This window comes from Solanum tuberosum, unplaced genomic scaffold (genome assembly GCF_000226075.1).
Source record: "Solanum tuberosum cultivar DM 1-3 516 R44 unplaced genomic scaffold, SolTub_3.0 scf00087, whole genome shotgun sequence".
Lineage (NCBI taxonomy): Eukaryota > Viridiplantae > Streptophyta > Magnoliopsida > Solanales > Solanaceae > Solanum > Solanum tuberosum.
In genome coordinates, this window is record NW_006239017.1 from 1287796 (window position 1) to 1309965 (window position 22170).

General features: G+C 32.8%; 3 protein-coding genes across 3 annotated transcripts; 1 reads left to right on the plus strand and 2 right to left on the minus strand.

Moving 5' to 3' along the window:
• The first annotated feature begins 2788 nt into the window (after positions 1–2788).
• Positions 2789–6518, plus strand: LOC102604726 (nucleoside diphosphate kinase 2, chloroplastic-like). Its single transcript, XM_006347336.2, has 7 exons — positions 2789–3134; positions 3386–3442; positions 3569–3655; positions 4511–4591; positions 4736–4848; positions 4936–4985; positions 6155–6518. The coding sequence occupies exons 1-7, from the start codon at positions 2916–2918 to the stop codon at positions 6220–6222; spliced, it is 675 nt and encodes a 224-aa protein (XP_006347398.1). The 5' UTR covers positions 2789–2915; the 3' UTR covers positions 6223–6518.
• Positions 6519–6664: 146 nt separating this feature from the next.
• LOC102605068 (GDP-mannose transporter GONST3-like) lies at positions 6665–9927 on the minus strand. The gene is made up of 3 exons (XM_006347337.2): positions 9838–9927; positions 9603–9670; positions 6665–8387 (listed from the first exon to the last, which is right to left on the minus strand). The coding sequence occupies exon 3, from the start codon at positions 8379–8381 to the stop codon at positions 7242–7244; it is 1140 nt and encodes a 379-aa protein (XP_006347399.1). The 5' UTR covers positions 8382–8387; positions 9603–9670; positions 9838–9927; the 3' UTR covers positions 6665–7241.
• Positions 9928–13366: 3439 nt separating this feature from the next.
• On the minus strand, positions 13367–13978 carry LOC102605400 (uncharacterized). The gene has a single exon (XM_006347338.2). It carries the CDS (start codon positions 13863–13865, stop codon positions 13662–13664), a length of 204 nt encoding a protein of 67 aa, XP_006347400.1. The 5' UTR covers positions 13866–13978; the 3' UTR covers positions 13367–13661.
• Positions 13979–22170: the final 8192 nt, after the last annotated feature.

The following is a 22170-nucleotide window of genomic DNA, read 5'->3' on the forward strand; positions in this document are numbered from 1 at the left end:
CACTTTCTCTCTCTATTCATTATTTTTATTTCCCTTCTCTCTGTTTTCAGATTCTTTCTTCTTCTTTTTCTTCTTTTTTCAAAATGGAAAAAATTCAAACAAAATATTTGTATCGTATTCTCATTTAATCGGATAACTTCCTTTGAATTTGTATTTATTGGGTTAATATCAGAATTTTTTAGTTTTGATTTGTATTTTTTTTTTTACCGTTTATGTATTTTTGTGTTCCAATTTATTCAACTTCAAAATTGTTTATTTAGTAGATTTCCTTTTGAGTCTGATTGTTTAGTAAACCTAGTTGCTATTTAGGGTAGGTTTTGTATTTTGGTGTTTACATTTCTCCAAATTCAGTTTATATTTAATTTATTTAATTTCATACTTAATTTGTTTTCATATTAGTATTATCAGTTGCATTTTTCATATGTCAATTGTATTTTCAGAATATTGTATTTATTTAAATGAAATTATAGATGACGAAAATGATATATATTCTTACTTAAATTGTATTCATATTAGTAAATGTTGTATTTTTTATATTTTAATTATATTTTCAGCAATATTATATTTATTTAAGCATATTGTATCCATGTGCATTCAAATCAATCATTTTGTATGCTATGTTCAAATTCAGTTATCAACTATATTTGTATTCAAAATAAATGTATTTTGTATGTTGTATATCAATTATTTGTATTCATGTAATTTTATTTTTAACTTTTGATTAAACAAAAAAAATGTATTCTAAACTGATTTTGCATTTTAAAAGTTGTATTTCAAAAATTATATTCAAAAAGTTGTTTCGTAACTGTTGATCAAATTCATTATTCACTTTTATTTGTAACTTTTGATTTAAGAAAAAGTTGTATTCTAACCTAATTTGTATTCCAAAAGTTGTATTTCAAAAATTGTATTCTAAAAGTTGTTGTCTATAATTGTTGAACAAATTTGTATTCCAATCAAATTTATACTCCGATCATTCAATATATAAAATCATAATAATTCAATATAGAATAGGGATCACATCATCAAAATTGTATTCAAAATAAATCTGTATTCTAATAATTCAATACATAATATCATCAAATTTGTATCCAAACTAATTTGTATTTCGATTATTCAATATACAATATCATAACAATAAATTTGTATTTGAAAAAAATTTCGAAAATCTACTCTCATGTTGCATCACCACTAATTTTGATGAATTATTTGAGATAACACCAGATCGATTATATCTTGAAGAACAAATGTGATTTTTCGATTGGATATTTCAATCAACTTCTTTGATCGATCCTCGATTTTGTGTTTTGTAGGAACACCGATGATGAATTGCTTCAATTTTGTATTTCAAAATTGCTTCCCAGATCTATTAACAATTTTGAATTTTTCAGGAAAAACGATGATGAACAGATGCAATTTTGAATTTTAACGATGATGCACATAATTTTGATCATTATGCAATTTTGTATTTTTTAGGAAAGAAGGATGATGAACTTTTTTTTTACAAGAGATCCATGACTCTTGACAAATAAAAGTAAAAATTCTTACAGGAGATTTGTCCATAAACGATGATCAATCGACTTGACTTCTACAAAGAATGAGGATTATCAATGGAACGAAAATCGATAACGAAGTTTTGAATAACAATTGATTAATTCAAAATTTTGTTATCCAACGAAAAGTGAGGCAAATCAACGAAAACTTAAATTCAATTTCAATGGAGTTATTCGAAAATGGATATTGGAAATATGCAGAACAACGGTGAAAGGCGTTTGAAAGAACAAGAGAGAGATGTCACTTCATATTTTTCCAATTGTAACTGATTAGAGATTTAAGTGATATTTACCTTTTTGAAATATTTTTTTCCATGATTTTCTCCATTTTGTTGTTAAAGATTTGTATTCTTTCAAATTAAATGAATTAAATAAATACAAAAGTCAGTCTGATAGCAAACCAAAATATTGACATTTTAAATAAATATTGAAAGTGTTGACAATGTGTCCTATTAAATGCTAAAATATTGTTGTTTTGAAAATTTTCCCATAAACATATTCTTGACTTTTCATTGAAACCCATTAATTTTAATGAAATTATGTCAATGTGGATGTTATTAATTATTTTCATACTTCGAAGGCTACGATCGATTTTAAGAATTGACCCATATGAATTTCTCAATCACAAAAAAAAAATTAATTAAAAATATTTCCCCTTTGACAATTTAAACTTTTATTAGATAGATTACACATTTCAATTTGATATTAAAGCTGAATTTATTCATATTTTTTATTTAAAACAATTTATCCACGGACCTCGCATTATATATCTAATTTTGAATGTACAATAGGATATTGAACAGACCATATTAATTCAAGTACAATAAATATGTGTTATTTTTGGACTATCCTCACTTTTTGAGATTTATCTAGGCTAATACTTATATAATTTATTTGGTAAGTATCAAAAGAATAACACTTGATGAAAATAAAAATAAAAATAAAAAATAGTTGAAGCCCTTCTCATCAAGCAAACTGCAAAAGGACAAACATTCGAATCTTTATTGCATATTCGAATTCAAGATTTCTGATTAAAGATGAAACAGTTTTACCACTACATCATAACCTATGTTGGTGATCGTTCGGCTAGTTGTTACTAGCATTCTTTGCCTTTTTGTTATTCTAAGCTATATTTTATGACTTGTGTATTTGATGCCATGGCACCCTAACGACGCAACCTCTTATATAAATTCATTCTTGTATATTATTCGCACTTTGAATATGTTCTCTCATGCATCTGAAATATGTATTATATAAACTTTTCTAATAAAACGACTTTATAAATATATCAATAAATAAAAAGCAAATCCAAAACTAGATAAGGAGTTACATTCAAGAGAGGAACATCAGCTTCTTGGAGAGATGGAAGGTCTTACAATAGGTGGAGCAACTCCTTGTGTTTCTTCATCACTTCGTAGAATCTCTTCCAAAACAACCAATTTTGCCTCCAGACTTACCCCAAAAGCCGTCAAGAAGCACAGCATAGCCGCATTTCAACCAGCATTTCATCTTTTCTCAACAAATGTCCCCAAAAGGCACATTAAAGCTCGTATATTCTTACCCCATTTGGTTGCTTCTATGGTAAGAACTTCAATTTCAACAATTTTTGACTACCCATTGAAGATTTTGGCCAACCCCACTTTCTCTTTTCTTCTTATGAATTCTGTCCCTATAGAAAAATTGATGACTTGGGTTAAAAAAAGTGTAATTTTTGTTAAATTTTCCAAATGGGTATAGAGGATTTTGTATTGCAGGCCCTCAATTGATTTAGGATTGAGGCTTTGCTGATTGATTGATTATTTTTTTGTTGTGTTTGGGGATTTTGTGTTCAGGAAGAAGTGGAGCAGACTTATATCATGATTAAGCCTGATGGTGTTCAAAGAGGCCTTGTACGCTTCAGTATATTCTTCTTTCTTTGAGTTTGGATTATTAGAAAGACTTTAACTTTATGTTTTTGGCCAGGTTTTTTGATTTTCTGTTTGAATGTTGAAGACATGTTTCCTTAATTGTTATAGGTTGGAGAAATTATATCCAGATTTGAGAAAAAAGGGTTTAAGCTTACTGGATTAAAGCTTTTTCAGTGCCCCAAAGAATTAGCAGAGGTTTGCTTTCATGAGCTTTACTTGGGTGTCAATAATTCTTTTTCAAGAATTGGCATTTCCATGCACTATTTTGTGTTCTTGTTCCTCTCTTGTAGGATTTGCACTGCTCCCTTGTTAGTTGCTATGTTTTCTTATTCTTTGTACTTGGATTTGCTACACTTGAGCCAAGACCCGAGGGTCTTTCGGAAACAACCTCTCTACCTCCACGAGGTAGTGGTAAGGTCTGCGTACACTTTACCCTTCTCAGACCCCACTTATGGGATTCCACGGGGTATGTTGTTGTTGACATTTCCATGCAAACATACTCCCCTGGGATCCCACAACTCCCACTGAAAAAAGAAAAAAGGAAGAGAGCATGGTCTAAGAGATTCATTAACTGTTTTCTTTCAGATGTCCAAAAGTTTTCCTCTATCTAAGGAGGTTCATTTAATTCATTGGTTACCCTTTATAACTGCAATGAATGCTAGGAACCAATACAATATTCTTGGTTCCAGTTGACTCACATAAAGATTGGAATTGTAAAGTTGGACAAAATGCAATTTCAAAATTTGTATGTTGTTTGGACTACAAGACATGAAACTAGTAGGAAAAACAAATAATTTATGTAATAGTTAAGGAGTGGAAGGTTTATGTACCAGAAGAAATCTTTTAAGGGTGGGCGGGGTTGGGTGCCAAGGGAGCTTCTTACTAGCCAGTTGCTTCTATTTACACTGTTGAGAATTCTATTGTTTTTTTTAACAGCACTATGATTATCTTTGCTTTATCAACCAAAAGAGAATTAAAATTGCCAAGTCAATTCATTCCTATTAACTGTGCCGTGAGGTAAAGTTGCTTAGAAGTTTTCAATTGTTACAGGAGCATTACAAGGATCTACAGTCCAAACCGTTCTTCCCCAAGCTGATTGACTACATTACATCTGGTCCGGTTGTCTGTATGGTAGAGTTTCTTCTCATTTTTTTCATTCACTAAGTCAAACCAACCAAATATATCAGCAATCTGAAAATTGAGTTTTAAACTGTATACGTCTCCTACAGTGTCTATGTTTTCCTAATCTTGTAAATTGTATCTACCTTTGGCAAGGGTTGGGAGGGTGTTGGTGTTGTTGCTTCAGCACGTAAGCTAATAGGAGCAACTAATCCTCTTAATGCTGAGCCAGGCACAATTAGAGGAGACTTTGCTGTTCAAACTGGAAGGTACGGCCATATATATTTATTATTTTATTTGTCTGTTTATGTTCAGCAAGTACCGAGTCATGGATTCTGATGGCAATATATGTGCAGAAATGTGGTACATGGAAGTGATAGCCCTGACAACGGCAAGCGTGAAATAGGTAAGAGTTTTCCTAATCTAGCAAAACTAGTTGAATAGCATGTAGAATTAACTTAATGTGACTTCCCCCACATGTTAATAAGTTTGGTCATCCGCCTTTGAGCTGTTGCTAGACATGAATGAGGCTTACATCAGAATCTTTACAGAAAGTAGTGGTGAATTCAGAGTTCAGTTTTAGTATCTATGAGTGAAATCAAAGGAAAGAGCAACAGTTCCTTTTATTTTCTTCTTTTTGATAATTTTTTCTCGATAAAGTAAGGTAATATTATTCAAGAGGTGCTATAAAATTAAATTAAAAAGTCATTACAATAACTCCACTACAGTCTCCTTTTTGATAATTAAGCAAAGGAAAAATCTAGAGTTTTTCGTTGACACTCACAAAGGACTCTGATATGATATGTTTAGAAATTTTACTGCTGTAGATTATGTCTTTCATTGAACAAGAAATGAGCTTATATTATTGTCTAAACTCTAAAGATGATAATGACAAGTACACCTTCACCCTGGGCATCCCACCTCAAGGTTGAGGGTCTTGCTTTGAGTGCCTTTGACCAGATGATTTTTCTCCAATATGAAGGCACTTATGTTCATTATTTGCACCATGGTGTTAATTAACCATTTTATCTATTTTCTCATGCCTAATCTCTAGTTTGTGATTGAACAGTTGTTGGTTTTATTGGTTTCTTGCCTAATTAGTCACAAATGTGTATACAGAGAAAAATAACCTAGTTTTCAGCAATTATGTCCTCTGATTCACTGCTTCAATCTCTCTTTCTATTGTCTCTGTCTCCTCTTTTTGCTCATGTTCATTTTTTATTATCATAATTATCATGACTGCCGACAAATGAATCTATTAGTTAAGAAGTCTGAGGAAAGATCCAACATGAAGTTGAGTTCACAATGACATTGTACTTGTTACTCCTTTTTAGCAAGTAGCACATTTTTAGTTAAGACCACCTACAACTAGGATGTGTGTTCCATTAACATGGCTGACTAGTTGTTTTTTGCCCTCTAATATAAGATTTGTCTACTGATATAGTGAGTAATGAGTGGTAGTTCTTGGAAATTCTCTCTCTTGCAAATGAAGCTGAAAACTTATCTTCTAGATAAAAATAAGTTGGCCTTGATTCTCATTTAATCGGCGCTTTTCTTTATGTTTCCTTGCTGCAGGTCTTTGGTTTAAAGAAGGTGAATTATGTGCATGGACAGCAGTTCAAGAACCCTGGTTGGTGGAATAATGCCTTAGCGATATGACTCTTTCATTGAAGTTTTGGAGGTTTGAGCTTAACTGTAAGAGATGGAGAGTGATATCACTTATTCGGCGTCTGTAATACGAAAATACAAGCACGTTATTGTATCATTTTTGGCATGGTTGGCCTGTTTATAAAAAGAGGGCCACTACTGGATTCTTATTTTTTCCAACTTGATGTCTAACTGCAGAATTAAGTTTGTAATTGTTATGTTGGTTGTTAACTCATTCTAGTTCTCAAGGTACTCTACATTTTCCTTGCAAATGGAAGACATAAGACAGTAGCAGCAAAGTCCACATTCTCCTTCTGCTACATTTATCTTAGATTCTGGCAGTGCCCTTTCTCAAATAGTTCTGGTTTGCTGATAGTAACAAAACAATAACCTCCTTTGTTACCTACTTTCAAGTGTTCTGAATTTCTGTCATGCTGCTTGACTAAATATTTTTTTCCGATTCATTCTGTAAAATAAGCTCCAAGGATATACAAATAACAGAGAAATAACAATAGATGAATTGCTCAAAAAGATGCAGCAGCTTACATAAAGTTGCCTGATATGAACATACAGGCAATAACCCTCTCCACTACGGTCCCAAAACCGCCTCTCTTGCTATCCTTTTTCTGTTAAGAATATTGTCATGGAGTTTATCTTGTTGAGGACAAGCTAGTTAGAGAGAGCAGTTCAAATATTCATCTGCCATCTCGCACCTTTGGAATGAGGAGAATACCTCACTTCAAGAATTCTTGAAAAGGAATATAAACTATACCGAGTAAACATAATATGCAGTTTTGGTCAAATAGGAGGAGGCAGCTTAGTTTGTAGCCATGGTGAATTCAAGCAACAAAACACCTCTACAATTGCTTTTCCATTCACAAAAGCTACTTCCTAGTAAAATGATCTAGAAGTTACCCCCATCTGGCATTAAAATTAAGGGGAAGGTTTCTATGCAGAGTACAATTGAATATTGAATATTGAATGTAAGAATGAAGAAGGAAATTCCAAGAACGAGTTACTGTTTCCCGTCTCCAGATTCTGTATCTTGCTTCTGACTGTCACTGCTGTGTGTGTTGCTTTGCATTTCAAGCAGTTTCTGTTGCTCCTCCTCCTCCTCAGATACTTGTGGATTTACTTCTTTCACATCCTTAGGCTTGTTGCTTGTAGACTGCTGGTACATAACGCCACCAGACATGCAGATCAACAGCCCCACTGTTCCAATAAGTTTGGAGTGTTTATCCCATATGACTAGATTTATCACCACGGTCAAAAGTTTATTAACTATGCCAAGAACAGTAAATCCTGTTGCAGAGATTGCTCTACGACAAGAAAATCCAAAGAAAGAGATGGCTAAACCAAACAAACACGACAGGGCTACTGGTAACACCACTTGAAAGCTGTGCCAATCTGACTCATCCTCAATTTCATGCTTAATCTTCTTCAATTCACCCATGATAAGGAGCTCTATAGGAAAAAGCAACAAAGCCTCAAGATTGTTGTACAGCACAAGACCCCATGTGTTCAGACCAATTGTCATAACCACGTGCTTGATGTAAACAAAATCAATAGACATGCTCACTAAATAGGCCAAGGCCCAGCTGTAAGCTGTAAGCGTGAACTGGTAATCTGTACTGACATAGAGCACGCTACCAGCAAAGATTGTACCAAGTGACAACCACGTTTTCATTGCTGGCCACGGCTGGTGCAAGTAGAGGGTCTCTCCTATTGCAACAAAGATGGGGACTGCTGATCTGAAGACAATAAAAGTATCAACATTGGCATGGAGGAGAAGTTCACTGTTCGTGAAAAGAGATAGGTAGAATATAATTGCTGCAGGTAGGAATCGCCACATTGTTCGAAGATCAAGTTTATCGGGTTCTATAAGCTTGAGCCATCCGCACATGAGAACTCCAGCTACACTTGTGAAGTACTGCAATGCAGTTAGTGCTCCGGGGTAAGGAAATTTCATTATGGCCCACTTATTAATGATGGACAGCAATGACGCTGAAAGACAGTACCCTGCAGCTATACCATAAACGGATGCCTGCTCAAGTAAGCCACTATACCAACTTGGTTGGTGACTGGGAGACGGTGAAGAAGCATCCAAAGACGTTCTGGCATCTCCACCTTCAGGATCTTCCACATCATTTGACATTTTAATCTAATAAACGAGAAAGGGGGGAAATTTCTATAAGTTTCAATTAACCATTAACAACTAAAATAGTTTACCCTTCATGCAAGCTAACCTTGCTGCTGTTTTTTCTTATTCTTTTTTTTTGACAAGTAAAGGTACTATTAATATAAACTCAATACCAAGCTGGTACTGCAACAAAGTACAACAAAGCTACATACAATCTTCTAAAGCTGTAACGAACCCAGAAAATCCAGCATTTCATCAAAATCACAAATTTAGCATTACACCAAATTTGAACTCTGGATGCATCTATCCTTAGCAACAAAATGTTCTCTCCTTCCCCTCAAAACATCTTTTGATCCTCTCAAGCCAAAGTTATTTACCACAATATGCAGAAACAATAGTTTTGCTATGTGCATCAACCACTTTATCTAGTGGCGGATCATCCTTATACGGTTATACCGCAGTCCTTAGAGGATGTGTTTCATAACATGTAGAAAATGGATCTCTTATTCCATTTATGTTCAATGAATCCAGAAATGGCTTTTATTTCAGTATTTACACTACACTAATGAAATGAGCTAAAACTTTACCCCATTCAAGCTATTTTTGTCTATTTCCTATGCAGCTAAACTATAATTCACTGATTCTTCCCCCTTTTGTGATACTGCATTTGTTTTAGCCACAACAAAATCGGAAGGGCCAGTAGCTCTAAACCTCTAATCCGGGATCCATTTGCAAGCCTCACGAATAATCTCATTACCCTCCTGAGAAAGATCATGTCCTTCATTACAAGCTTGCACACATGCTTCTAGAGCTACTCGATTATTAAATCTGGGCACAAAATGGAATGATCTTTAAACATCAGCTTCCCCTTCAATGCTACTACAGAATGCATTACTCTTCCGGTGAAAATGCAATTCAGCCATTTACAGAAAGTTCACTATATTTGAAGTCCTAACTCCTAACTATCAAACCCCCTATTTATTACATCTGCATATCTGTGGAAAAGCTAGGATGTTTTAACATTATCTACATTTCAATAAATTTGATTTGAGGTTTCAATTTTACTACCACCACCACCAAAGATCTATCAACATTGCAGGCTGCATCTGCTATACCAAAGTTACATAAAAGTACACATTTCTCTATGAACAGATGAAAAACAGGAAATACACATCATATAGTATTTGAATAATAGCACTGAATTGCCAATAGTCCCTTTATGCTTCAGATGCATACCTTAAGCAGAAAATAATTTCAAATCCTTCAAAATCACTTGCACTCACTAGTTCTCCAGGAGCAGTAGGCTGCATAAAATTAACTTACTTTAGAAAAAATTAACAAAACATAGTCGAAAAGCTTATAAACTTATCAATTTATATTGAATCCGCATCCATTGACACCGAAAATAACAATGGATACAGCAGTATTCCAAAATGTAGAGTTAGATCCACTTCTGGAAGGAGGAACTGACCAATTAAACGGGAGAAGGACGATTGCCGGCGACGAGAGTGTGTGTGTGAGAGAGAGAACAGGGGAGGTGGAAAATGAAAGTGAGCATAATCGTTACTAGGCCTTCGAACTTATTCTCAATGTCAAAAATGATCCCTGAAGTTATTTAAAATAACAAACAAGCCCTCAAGTTAAACAATTACAGTTTGTACTCTTTAAATTTAGAAGTTAAATCTCATTTGCGTGCAAATTTTACTTGGAAACAAAAAGGCACAAATTTTATTTTTCAATTTGAAATTTGTAGTCAAGGATGGCAAGATGCTCCAATTATTGTAGTTTTAATCCACAATATTATCAGCTGCAAATTTGGCTTAAAGACATGAACTTATACCTTATCTAGTTTTATATCGTAATATACAAGTCTTATAACGCAAAATATTCATGCGATTCTTTTCCAATATTGTTAGAACACTCCTAGGAACCCTCTATTGTCTTCTTACAACTATATGCACCAATCTATTTAAGTCCATATGTATTTGAATGTTGAAAATCTTTTTTAGTAGTTTATAGTCTAGTGATATCAGTGAGAGTCTCGCACACAGTAGATGTAAGTTCAATTTTCATCATACAAATTCCCCCTATGGACTATGTAACAAATTTATTTATCAGTACTTAAATTTTATCTTTTGCATTTGGATCATGCATCTTGGTAGTTATTATTAATTATTTGGATGATTATTCCTTAGAGCATTGGTTACACTTGCCACTTCACTAATGCAATATGCTTTTTATAAAAATTACAAGAGAAAAAAAAGTGACAAGAATCTCTAACATATAGCCAAATAAATAAGCCAAAGTTCATATACAAATTGATAACTTAGTTTGACATAGTCATAAATTGGTATTAACATTTTTGTAGTAATTTTCTCTTGCAGTCCCTGTGTAACTAGTATATAGATCAACTCATAAATTTCAAGACTCAACAACAAATTAGCAATAATATTAGCTAATTAATTGACCCACAATGGTTATGATTACTGCTACTACTAGTGTTGAAGTTGTGTCTAGGGAGACAATTAAACCATTATGTCCAACACCAAATCACCTTAGAAACTATATTCTATCTTCTATTGATCAAAATTCTCCTCCCATTTACATCCCTGTGCTACTTTTCTACCTTAATAATACAAGTATTAACACTAATGAAAAGTTATTTGTGTTGAAGAAATCATTAGGTGAGTGCCTAAGTGAGTACTATCCATTGGCTGGCACATTTAGAGATGACTATTCTGTTGTTGAGTGCAATGATGAAGGGGCAGAGTTCATTGGTGCTAGAGTTAATTGTGATATTTCACAAATCATTGGAACTTCAAATGTGAAGTTGTTGAATCAGCTGTTGCCATTTGAATCCACTGGCAATTGGGGCAAGTTCAAGGAAAAAGCATATGAGAGGGAAGTGCTTGTTGCTGCTCAAGCCAATTTATTCAGGTATGGCTTCTTCTTCTTCTTCTACATAGAGGTACTAGCCCAGTGCCGTGACCAGGATTTTCACTAATCGCTAAGGAGATTCAACAACTACTTATATATTCATAAAAAATAGTTTACCTTATATTATTCAGAGGCGAACACATAATTTGAAAACTTCGGGTGCACCAAATATGATCTCTAAGCTAAACTTAAAATAAAAATAATGAAATCGCGGCTAGTTGGATTCAAACCCTAATCTCGTGGGTGGCTCCTCTGCCTTGTACTAACAGCACAAGAACACTACTATGCTCCTCATGGATGCACGGTTAATTATATCCTAGTTTCTGTCAGTTTCTCAAGATAGATATACATATATACACATGATTTTCTTCGAAGTTGACGGATGCACGATAAAGGTGGGTCCGCCTCTGCCTAGAATGTTGAGACATGATATAATTAAGTAGAGTAATTAAAAGCGTATATTCTCTCGTAGACTAAGCTATTATATGAGAAGAGAGCACTTTGACGGAAACAAATATTTTCACGTGTTTGACTCATGAAAAAAAATCTTGATTATATTTTTTGAATCTTTTCTTCAGGTGTGGTGGTTTGGCAATTGGTGTGTGCATTTCTCATAAAATTGCTGATGGCACTTCAGCAGTTGCTTTCTTGAATTCATGGGCTTCCAAATCTTTAAATAACTATCATGGTTATAATGCTAATATTGTCCCTCCTCCTATCTTTGATTCAGCAAGAAATTTCCCTCCTAGAGAAATGCCCCGTTATTCTCATGACATTGGGATAACTAACAAAACAATCGTTACAAAAAGATTTATTTTCGATTCATCATCTATACTAGCCCTGAAAAAACAAGCATCAACCGCGATTATTGATTCATCAGATGAAAATATCAAGTTCCCAACTCGAGTCCAAGCCGTTTCATCTCTCATATGGAGTCGCGTGCTTGCCCTTTATAGATCAAAGACAACATATGCGAAAATTTGCGTAGCAGTTCATGCAGTGAACATAAGGCCAAGGATGGAATCATGGAACCACCAGTCCCTAATCACACGTTTGGAAATTATTGGACAGTTGCTATAGCCCCTGCAGTGGTAAAAACAGAGCAAAATGCAGGGGAAATGAGTAATGACATAACAATATTGGTTGAAAAAATGAACAAATCAATTAGGAATGTCAATGCAGACTATGTGAAAAATATGAATGTTGTTGCTGCACCCGTGTCAGATTCTCCAAAAATGCATAGCTTTTTAAAGACCGGACACACACATGACAGTAATTTTGAAGAGTTTGAACAACATGGGTCGAGATTGAATGATAATTCAATTGAAAAAACCGCGAAAGCTTTTTCAAAGGGGGATTTAGAAGTGTGCAATTTTACAAGTTGGTGCAGATTTCCAGTGTATGAAGTGGATTTTGGATGGGGGAAACCTGAATGGGTTTGTAGTCCAATTAAATCTTTCAAGAATTTGGTGATATTAATGGGAACTAAAGATGGAGATGGCATTGAGGCATCAGTTAATTTGTTGGAAGAGGACATGCCCCTTTTTGAAAATGATCCACAGATTCTTGCTTTTGCTAATTATTGCCCATGATTCAAGAATCAAAGTGACTTGGATTTTGAAGCTTTCTGGCATTAGTGTCTTTTGTTAGTTATTACTAGTTCCGTTTCAATTTGTCTGTCAGATTTTGACTTGACACAAAATTTAAGAGAGTAAAGAATATTTTTGGATCTTGTGGTATTACCAAAATGTCACTTAATCTTGTGATATTATATATGTCACATGAAAAGTTGAAATTTAATTATTGACAAATAAAGAAAAGAGACGTTCTTTTTTCAAACCAACTTGAGAAAAAAAAGATAAACAAATTGAAACGGAAGGTGTTTTCTCACCATAGACATAGACTCACTAATGCTTCATTTCATCTATTAGTAGTATAATTTGCCAGTTGCTCCTTTGTTTCAGGACATAAAACTGAAACAAACAATAAGAACGGTTTTTTTTTGGGCTCAAACTAATTATATATGCCTTGAAAATTCACTAAACAAGTATAAATTATAAATTTCGAATCCAATAAACCAAATCGGCTGTGATAGAATCCTGAATTCGAACCTATAACATTCAAATCATGAATCTATCTCTGGCCAAAAGGAACTAGCAACAACTTATCCAAAAAAAAAAAGTACTACCATTCTTCTATATACCATATGATTAAACGGAACATACATTGAACTCTTGACACAAATTTAAAAAAAACAAAGAGTGTCATATAAAATAAAACAGAGACGATTAATTATTAGTGACTGCATATCGTTAATATTTTGGTTAACCAGGTGGTGATAATCTATAATTAATTTTTCTATAGGTGATGGGAGGAGGCACAAGCAATACAAGCAAGCAAAAGAATAGCAGAAGAAGCACCATCTTCTTCAACATTAGAGCTGCTCCTCTTGAACTTGTTTGTTTTTCCTTTGTTGCATTGCATCAATTGCTTTTGTACTTGGTAATTTTTCACCTCCTGTTGTTGCCTTATTTTCATTGCTTCTTCCACTCTTGACACCATTTTATTTGTTTTGTTTTCAAAGAAATTAGCTGTTGATTTTTTTTTGAATTTGAAAGACTTAGTTGGGAAATTAACACTGATGTGCCTTCTTGTTATATAGGCCTCATCAGTTAACCACTAAGTGCCAAATGTGTAATAATGGAGGTGTGGATAGAAATTTAAAGTAGTTAAAGTAAAGTGGAGTATTAAAATATTTGCTATATCTCTCTCTATATATAAAAATTAAATAATTGTTGAATTTTGTGTCTTCCCCTAGCCCATTTGAACATGTCTGTTTGTATAAGTTAAAATAAAGGGATAAATAAAATCAATATTTTTGGGTTTGGGTGATCTAGTTTGTAAAATAGCCAGTAAATATGTTTTGTATATTTAAGTATAATCATATACATATAATAAACCTGATCAATATATATATTTAAATATGGTCGAATTGTACATATTGATAGGATTTCCATAAATAAATACATATATATTGTATGTATGTATGTTTACTGACCTTTGTTGTTTTCAGTGAAGAAACTAGCTATTACTTGGATAATTTGGTAAGATATTGTAAAATTAATTAGTATATATATAGATCTTTTTTTAATTTCCCGAGTGCTATCCATTACTTGTTTTAGGATCTTGATTAGTCCGAAGTTACCTCATGTGAGGTCTATTAAGAGAGAATTGTTTTTATTAGAGTTTTTTTTTTAATATTCTAATGACTAAAAACCCAAATTAAGAACGAAAACTATCATATCCGTCCCACCATCGAAATTTGTTGGTTAAGTGGTACAATACATATTCAGATATTCTCAACATTTATGTAAAGTGGAAAACATAGATTTTTGGCATCCATATTCATAGCTTTTCATAGGTGAAAGTTGAAATAGTAACATAGAAAAACGCCTAATTTAATAGCCACAATTTAAACTTCCTCCCACCAAGAACCAACCTAACAAAAAGCACAGCAAAGGAAGTTGGAAAAGATAAAGGCTGCCATGGCAACGGTTATTGCAGCTGGAATAGTAATCATCACTGATCCTCATTCAATTCTAAGGAGGGAAATTAAAAATCAATAACACCCTGTTATAATACAGTCAAATCTCTCGTGTTTTGATATTATTTAAAATTATTTGGATAAAATATTATTAAAGAGAACATATAATATAACATAGTATGAAAGATTAGTTTTTTTTTAAAAAAAAAAACATAATTAGCATGATAAAATATTACTATACAGAATGATTGTTATAGAGAAATTTGAATGTATAACTAAAATATAAACAATAGAAATTAAGTTTATTATTTTATTAACTCTTATTAAAGCTGATTAATTATTTAGAAATTATTCCTTTTTCTATAGATAATTTATTTTAAAAAGAATTCAAAACTATAAATAAATAGACAAGTACTTTTCAGACAAAGTGCCACGTGATTTGGGAAACAATTGATTCAACTCCTTTAGTCGATGAGAACAACAAGGAGGATCGATGAGATTCATCCAATTGGGGAAATATTTCAATATGAGTACAATGTACTTGTATTTAAAAAACAAATACACATCGATTCTTTCAATTTTTGGATAGGAGACTTTTGGCTCTTAGCAGGAGATATAGATATAATATACTCCCTCTGTTTTTATTTAAATGTCACAATTTTAGATTTTATGTCCCTTAAAAAATTATGTAAGTTTATAATTGTACTCTTATTTAGTATTAAATTTTCAATAACTGAACATAAATTAATTTATTTTAACTAATTAAATTGACCAATAAACATGAATTAATTATTTAATTTCCTATATTGGTCAAATTCATACAGGCTAATAACTCTCAAGGGTAAAATAAGAAGAATAGTGTTAATTATGTATTGATTTTGTGAAATAACAAATATTAAGAATCAACTATTCTTAATAAGGACAACATATAAATAATAACAGGGAGAGTACATATGTTACTCCCCGAGCCTACACCCTGGACGTGGCCGACACTCGAGAACCATTGTTGGCCCCAAGCAAACCATTGGTCTGGCTTACTTACTCAGCGAAAGATTTTACTCAAGATAAAATACTTTAAAAAGTAAACTGAACTGCTCAATAAATAACTTAAAAAGTATATAGAACATTCACTAGCCAAAATGGCAACTCAAGTCTCAACTTAACTGAAAAGGGAAAGTAAAGACTCATGAACTAACATCAACTAACTCTGTCTATGAAGCCTCTAAACAACTGAGATGGACGTCGGGACAAGACCCACGACATCCTAATGAACTAAAATACTGAAAGCAATAAAAAGGATCCTCCGGGAATGCTCACCAACTGACTCTGAGTGCTCAACTGGATCAACGAGGCGCTGGATGCTGATCCTGGTTACCTGTGTCTGCATCATAAGACGATGCAGGCCAACTGGCATCAGTACATTGAATGTACGAGTATGCGAGTTGGAATGCTAAGCATAACTTAAGCTTGAAAAGAATCTGAAAGAAACACTTACCTTGGCTTTACTCAACTCCTAAATAACTTAACTCAATATAAAGCAATAAAACACATGCAATATAGAAAGCCTTTAAAACAGTAGAAAAACAACTTATTTCGTTAAAGAAAATGCAATAACAAACTCAACTTTACTCATATAAGAAAATAATATAGTTTATGTGGGAGTTTCTCTAACCGACAACCATCACTATAAGCCTAAGTGGTGATACATCGTCTTGCCCACGCTGTCAGAACTGTCTTATACTTTGTCGTCATATAGAACGCCTTAACTAAGTGGATCCACTAGTCTATGCTAAAAAACACTTAAGGAATCATCTAAAAAGTATGATCTTTTACTACCCATGATGACTACATGGGTTATAGAGACGTGATCAGTTATCTGAACTCAAACTCGTCTCAATATCGGTGCTCAATACTACTCCCAAAATATACTTTAGCTCATATGTTTGTAAAAATAAAACTCTTTCTTTGATTTGAGATAATTACTCAAAAACTTGGCCTAAAAACTCTCTTGAAAATCTTAGTTTCCTTTCTTACTCAATGTGAAAACATTTTAACTCTTGGGAATACTTAGTTCTCGTATAATCTTTGAAGAATGAACTTTACTCTTACTCTTTACTGAAAACTAGCTCAAAAACTCTTTTGGAAATGACTTCAATCTTTACTCTTTACTTAACTTAAAACTTAAGTCTTAAAACAATGTTAAAACGTTTGTAAAAGACTTTTGAAAAACTTTATGACTTTCTCTTAACTTGACTCTTAACTTTTTTTACTTGACTTTTAACTCTCTTGACTTGACTCTTAGCTTTCCTTGAATTGAATTATGGATTCAATGATAATGATTTGTGATAGGAAAGATCTTATGATGTTTAGGAATGATTTTAGATGGCTAAACATGAGAACTGTCTGATAGTAGGTCCGCGACGCGAAGATGTATTTAATTTTTTTATTGTGAAAATAATTTTTGAGGCACAACGGTCCATGACCGCTTCGCGACGCGAAGAGCTTTTTCTCGAATCTGAGGGGCAGGTCCGCGACGCGGCCCCATTACCCAGATTCACCCGACTTTTTCCTTCTTCGTTTTCCAGTCCTAATTCGCCTAAACTAGACTATTTTTCTCAAATTCTCTTTAGATTCAGATACCCATCATTTGTACCCAAGAACCTAACTCAAAGCAACTCTAAAACTCGACGTAAAGATCTCAAAACTTCTCAATATCAGCCCAATTCAAGAACGACATCAATTTCAAGAATACACATCAAGAACATTAAACTTTCAACCTTTTTAGAACGAATTTCGCTGAACTAAACATGTTTGGCGCGTGGGTGAACGAACCCAACTCTATGAAAGTCTCACATACCTTGTAAGATTAAATCCTTGGCGAAATCCACAACCAAATCGCACGATCTTGGCGAATCTTGAGCTTTTCTTCTCCTTTCTCCTTTTTTCTCTTGCGTTCTTTCTCCAAAAACCATAACTCTATTTTTTCCAAAGCATAAACTGGATACTATCAGTTTAGACCTTAAAAATATTACCAAAAACGAATTAATTAAGTTGGGTATGGAAAAGACCAAACTACCCTTCCAAAATTCGGATTTGCCTTTCCTTATTCGAACAACCCAATTTTCAATGGGCATATCTCACTCATACAAACTCGGAATCAAGCAAACTTGGCGGCGTTAGAAAGATAATTCAACGATCTTTCCTACAGTATCTGGAAACACACCTAAATCATCCTGAGCTAGGAGTTATGGTCGTTTGAAATTGACCCAAAACTCATTCTTAACTTAACTTGAACAAATTTCCAGATTTCCATTATTTCCAAAAATCACTATTTTCAATTCTTAGCTTCTTCCTAGTTATTTCAATTTGCGAGATGTTACAACATATATATATGCATTGTATAGAACTAATTATATGTCCTTACATTATGCATGGAAACAAACACACAAAGTCAGTTTACTTTTTAAAATAAAAAAAATGTGGGGTGTATGAAGATGTGATTAGCATATATTTATTACTAGTATATTATAAAATCTTACATTTTCCCCTCTTTCATCTTTTAAAAAAAAATATATATATTTTTTAATTCTTTTGGTTATGCAAGTAGTTCATGAAATATCATGTGCAAGGGCATGTGGGCATGTTCCACTACTGTATTTCTTCATCCTCGTCCTTATCCTCAGCTGAGCCTCTTCTCCATGTCCAAGTTTTCTTCTATGAAAATGAAATGCATATGATATCTATACATACATAACAAAAATAATTAAACAGAGTTGAACTTCTTGTTTCAACAAATTTATGTTATAACAATATTATGACCAGATTCGTGCCAGGAAATCTCACGTTATGGAGCAAAACGCTCTTTAACAGAGGTCATTTTCGATCCTATCAAAGGAGCTCGAACCTAAGATCTCTGATTAAGGATGAAACACTTACAAGTTACCACTTCAGCACATCCCTTGTTGGTGACTAGATTCTATGTATATTTACTCGTCAAACATGGTCATAAATAATGTAAAGACAAATTAAATGTATAAAACATGGAGGACCAAATAGTTTTGTTGCATGTGAAAGAGAGACAAGGAATGGGGTTTGAGTGCATGAGCCCATTATTCTTGGGTCATGATTCAAGAAAATGGTTTGTTGGCCATTTTATCGACAACTATTCTTTCTCCTCTTACCCTTATAAATCTTGATGATTGATGGATATTTCTATTTCTAAAGTTTGGACCACTCAATTGTTTTCCATCAAATTTTAATACTTAGAAATAAGACTCATGTGCAAAGGCAGATCTAACATGTAGCTTATGAATTCACGTGAATTTAATAACTTGTAAAGCTTCTATATATGTATTAAATTTAATATATGTTTTTGACCTTCGTTGTTGTATATTAACTTGAGATCGTAATAAAAATTATAAACTTAAAATTCTGAATCGTTATTTGCCTATGTGTGTTAATACTTACTAAATTTTTACTCCCACTTGTTTTACAAGAGACAACTAAGATACATACTGGAAGTTGGAAAGGATTTTGTCCTATCATACATACTGGATTTTGTCATATTCTCCCAAATAGTGAAATTATTTTTGAGGAAATTTCATAAATAGCAAAGAAATCAAATTTAATAAGTCTTCTTAGATACAAATTGCCTAATTACGCTTCATATCTATAGTTTCATTTGCTATAAATATTTCTATTTGTATATTTCGCGATCAATATACAAACAAGGTAAGTATATACAGATTCTGTATCTATACGTTTAGGAATTTTTTTATAACTTATACAAATCAATTGTATCAACAAATCATATACAAACATGATAAACAAATAGTTAGGGTAAGCATATACAAATTATGAATTTATACAATTAGGAACAGAATTATACAAATTCTGGACATGGCCCATGTAAATATGATTATATGTTAGTGGTGAAAAGTAATTTCTTCAAACTATAATTGTATTAAATAATTAACTAGTATATGTTTGGTTAGTCGCGTAATTTTTCCAATTATTTAAGTTTCTGTACGTTTTGTGTTGGAGCCTGATGATTCAATCAAACCAACCAAGAGTTTTGGGCCTATGATCCAATGGTGGTGGGGAAAAGCCATTTTCAATAGATCTTTATGGGCTGTGTTGCATCCGGACCAAAATCAATCAAGTTCGATAACCTTTAGGCCCAGAAAGTCCAATATTTCTTTGATTCTTTTCAACCCAAGTAGAAAAACTGTTTTAGGACCTGTGAATCATGGGTCATGAGTTCATGACACATCTTGATGAGTCTTGATAGCTGATGTCATCTATGTGGATAGAAATAATCTTTTTATATGTACAAAAGCAAAAAGGTCTAAATTTGCATTTAAACTTGGGAAAAAGGATAAATTTTCCAAATTATTGTAAATGGTATGCAGATATCCTCCGTTATATTTTTGGAATATTAGTGCCCCTGCGGTCCAAAAATTAGAGCATGTATGACCTTCACTTTAATGGAAGACTAAATAGGGACATGTGACGCAATCTTATCCGTCAATTCGATATTTAATAAATATTGGGTCGGTGGATAAGATTATGACACGTGTATTTCCGTTAGTATAAAGGGTATATATGATCTAGTTTTTGGACGACAGAGACAGCAATGTCCTAAAAGTATGACAGATGTATCTGCATACCATTTACAATAGTTTGGAGGTATATTTGTCATTTTTCCCTTTAAACTTTATGAAATGATTTAAATTTACATAGTTGGGTTTCTTTTTTTTCTTTTTTTTTAATAGTTGGGTTTAAATATACCGTTATTGTTGCTAATTTGACTTAGAAATGTCCTTATTAACTTATAACATAAAATTTCTAACACGTGAACCATTTTAACAAGTGAAAATGGGTAAATTTACTGTTAAACTACGAAAAAATGTTCTAAATTTAAACCTAAAAGGTGTAGAAATTGTCCATATGAGTTTTTTATTTTTATTTTCCACCCAATATTTGAAGTCTGAGTCGTGTTCAATTTCCTAATAAAAAAATGTTGTTCAAAATACAAAAAATCTTTCTTTTTTCGATCTTTCAAAAAAGGAAACTTTTTTGATACTTTGAAGCGCAGTATCTGCGAAGATGCCGTTCGACTACAACATATAATTGTTTTCTTTTCTCTCCTTCTGAACCTGGGTTAGGCCGACCCCTTCGATTCGCACACCAAGAATGATCTCCAGATCAAAATTTTCTGATGGAGGAATCAGGATTAGCGGTTGACTGAACCACCCTTCATAAGATGAACTCCCGACTATATTCAAATTGCATAATACACATTCTCTCCGTTCCTATTTATATGTTGTCATTTTAGATTTCACTTGTATTAAAAAACTAAATAAGTTTACCAAATAACTAAATAAGTTTACTCTCTCCTAGCCAAATTTGTTTGTATGAGTTGGCCTTAGATGTAGTTGGATGGACACACAAATCAAGGGGCAGGAGATTGAGTGAGTGGGAGTCTGTTTTCAACTTCGCCATCGTGGGGCACCTAACCGCCCCCCAACGCACAGCCCCCACACATTTTTTCTTATACTTCTCCAATTTTTTCTTCTCTTCTAGAAAATACTCCTTTCCAAATTCCGTGATCCCATCCAGATAAAAAGCTAGATTTTCGCCTTCCTTCTACAACTTACCATCCGTACTGTCAACTGAATTCCCAGTTCCCCTTCAAACTTTTCATCATACATATTTTTATTTTCGAATATTATTTTAATTTAAATTAGTTTTAAAAATTTTAAAAAGGGAAAAAGGTTTGAAAAATACTTTAACTTTGATTGAAATTGCTGTTACGATACCAAACTTTGGAAAGGACATTTTACCTCCTGTACTATTTAATTGTGTATTTTAAAGGTATGTATGTGTCTACGTGGACATCATAAATATTTCATTATTTTAAATAGTAATGTGTCCACGTGGGCACATATATATACCTTTAAAATATACTATTAAATAGTACAGGGGTAAAAGGTCCTCCATAAAATTTGGTATCGTAACAACAATTTCGACCAAAATTGAAGTATTTTTTAGACCCTTTTCTCTTTTAAAAATAGCTTCAATTTATATTCATATCCAAACAAAATTCAAATTTTAAAATATTATTTTTCAATTTTTTTGAGATACTATTTTTTTCTTCAAATTTTATATTTTTATGTCCTAACACCCATTTTGATACCCGTGAAACACATTTCAGTAAATATTTGTTAATTGTTATTCTTATAAGGTCATTATTTATTTTTAAATTAGTGATTCAGAATAACAATTAAATGAGAATTATAATTATATTTGCTAATGGCGGTC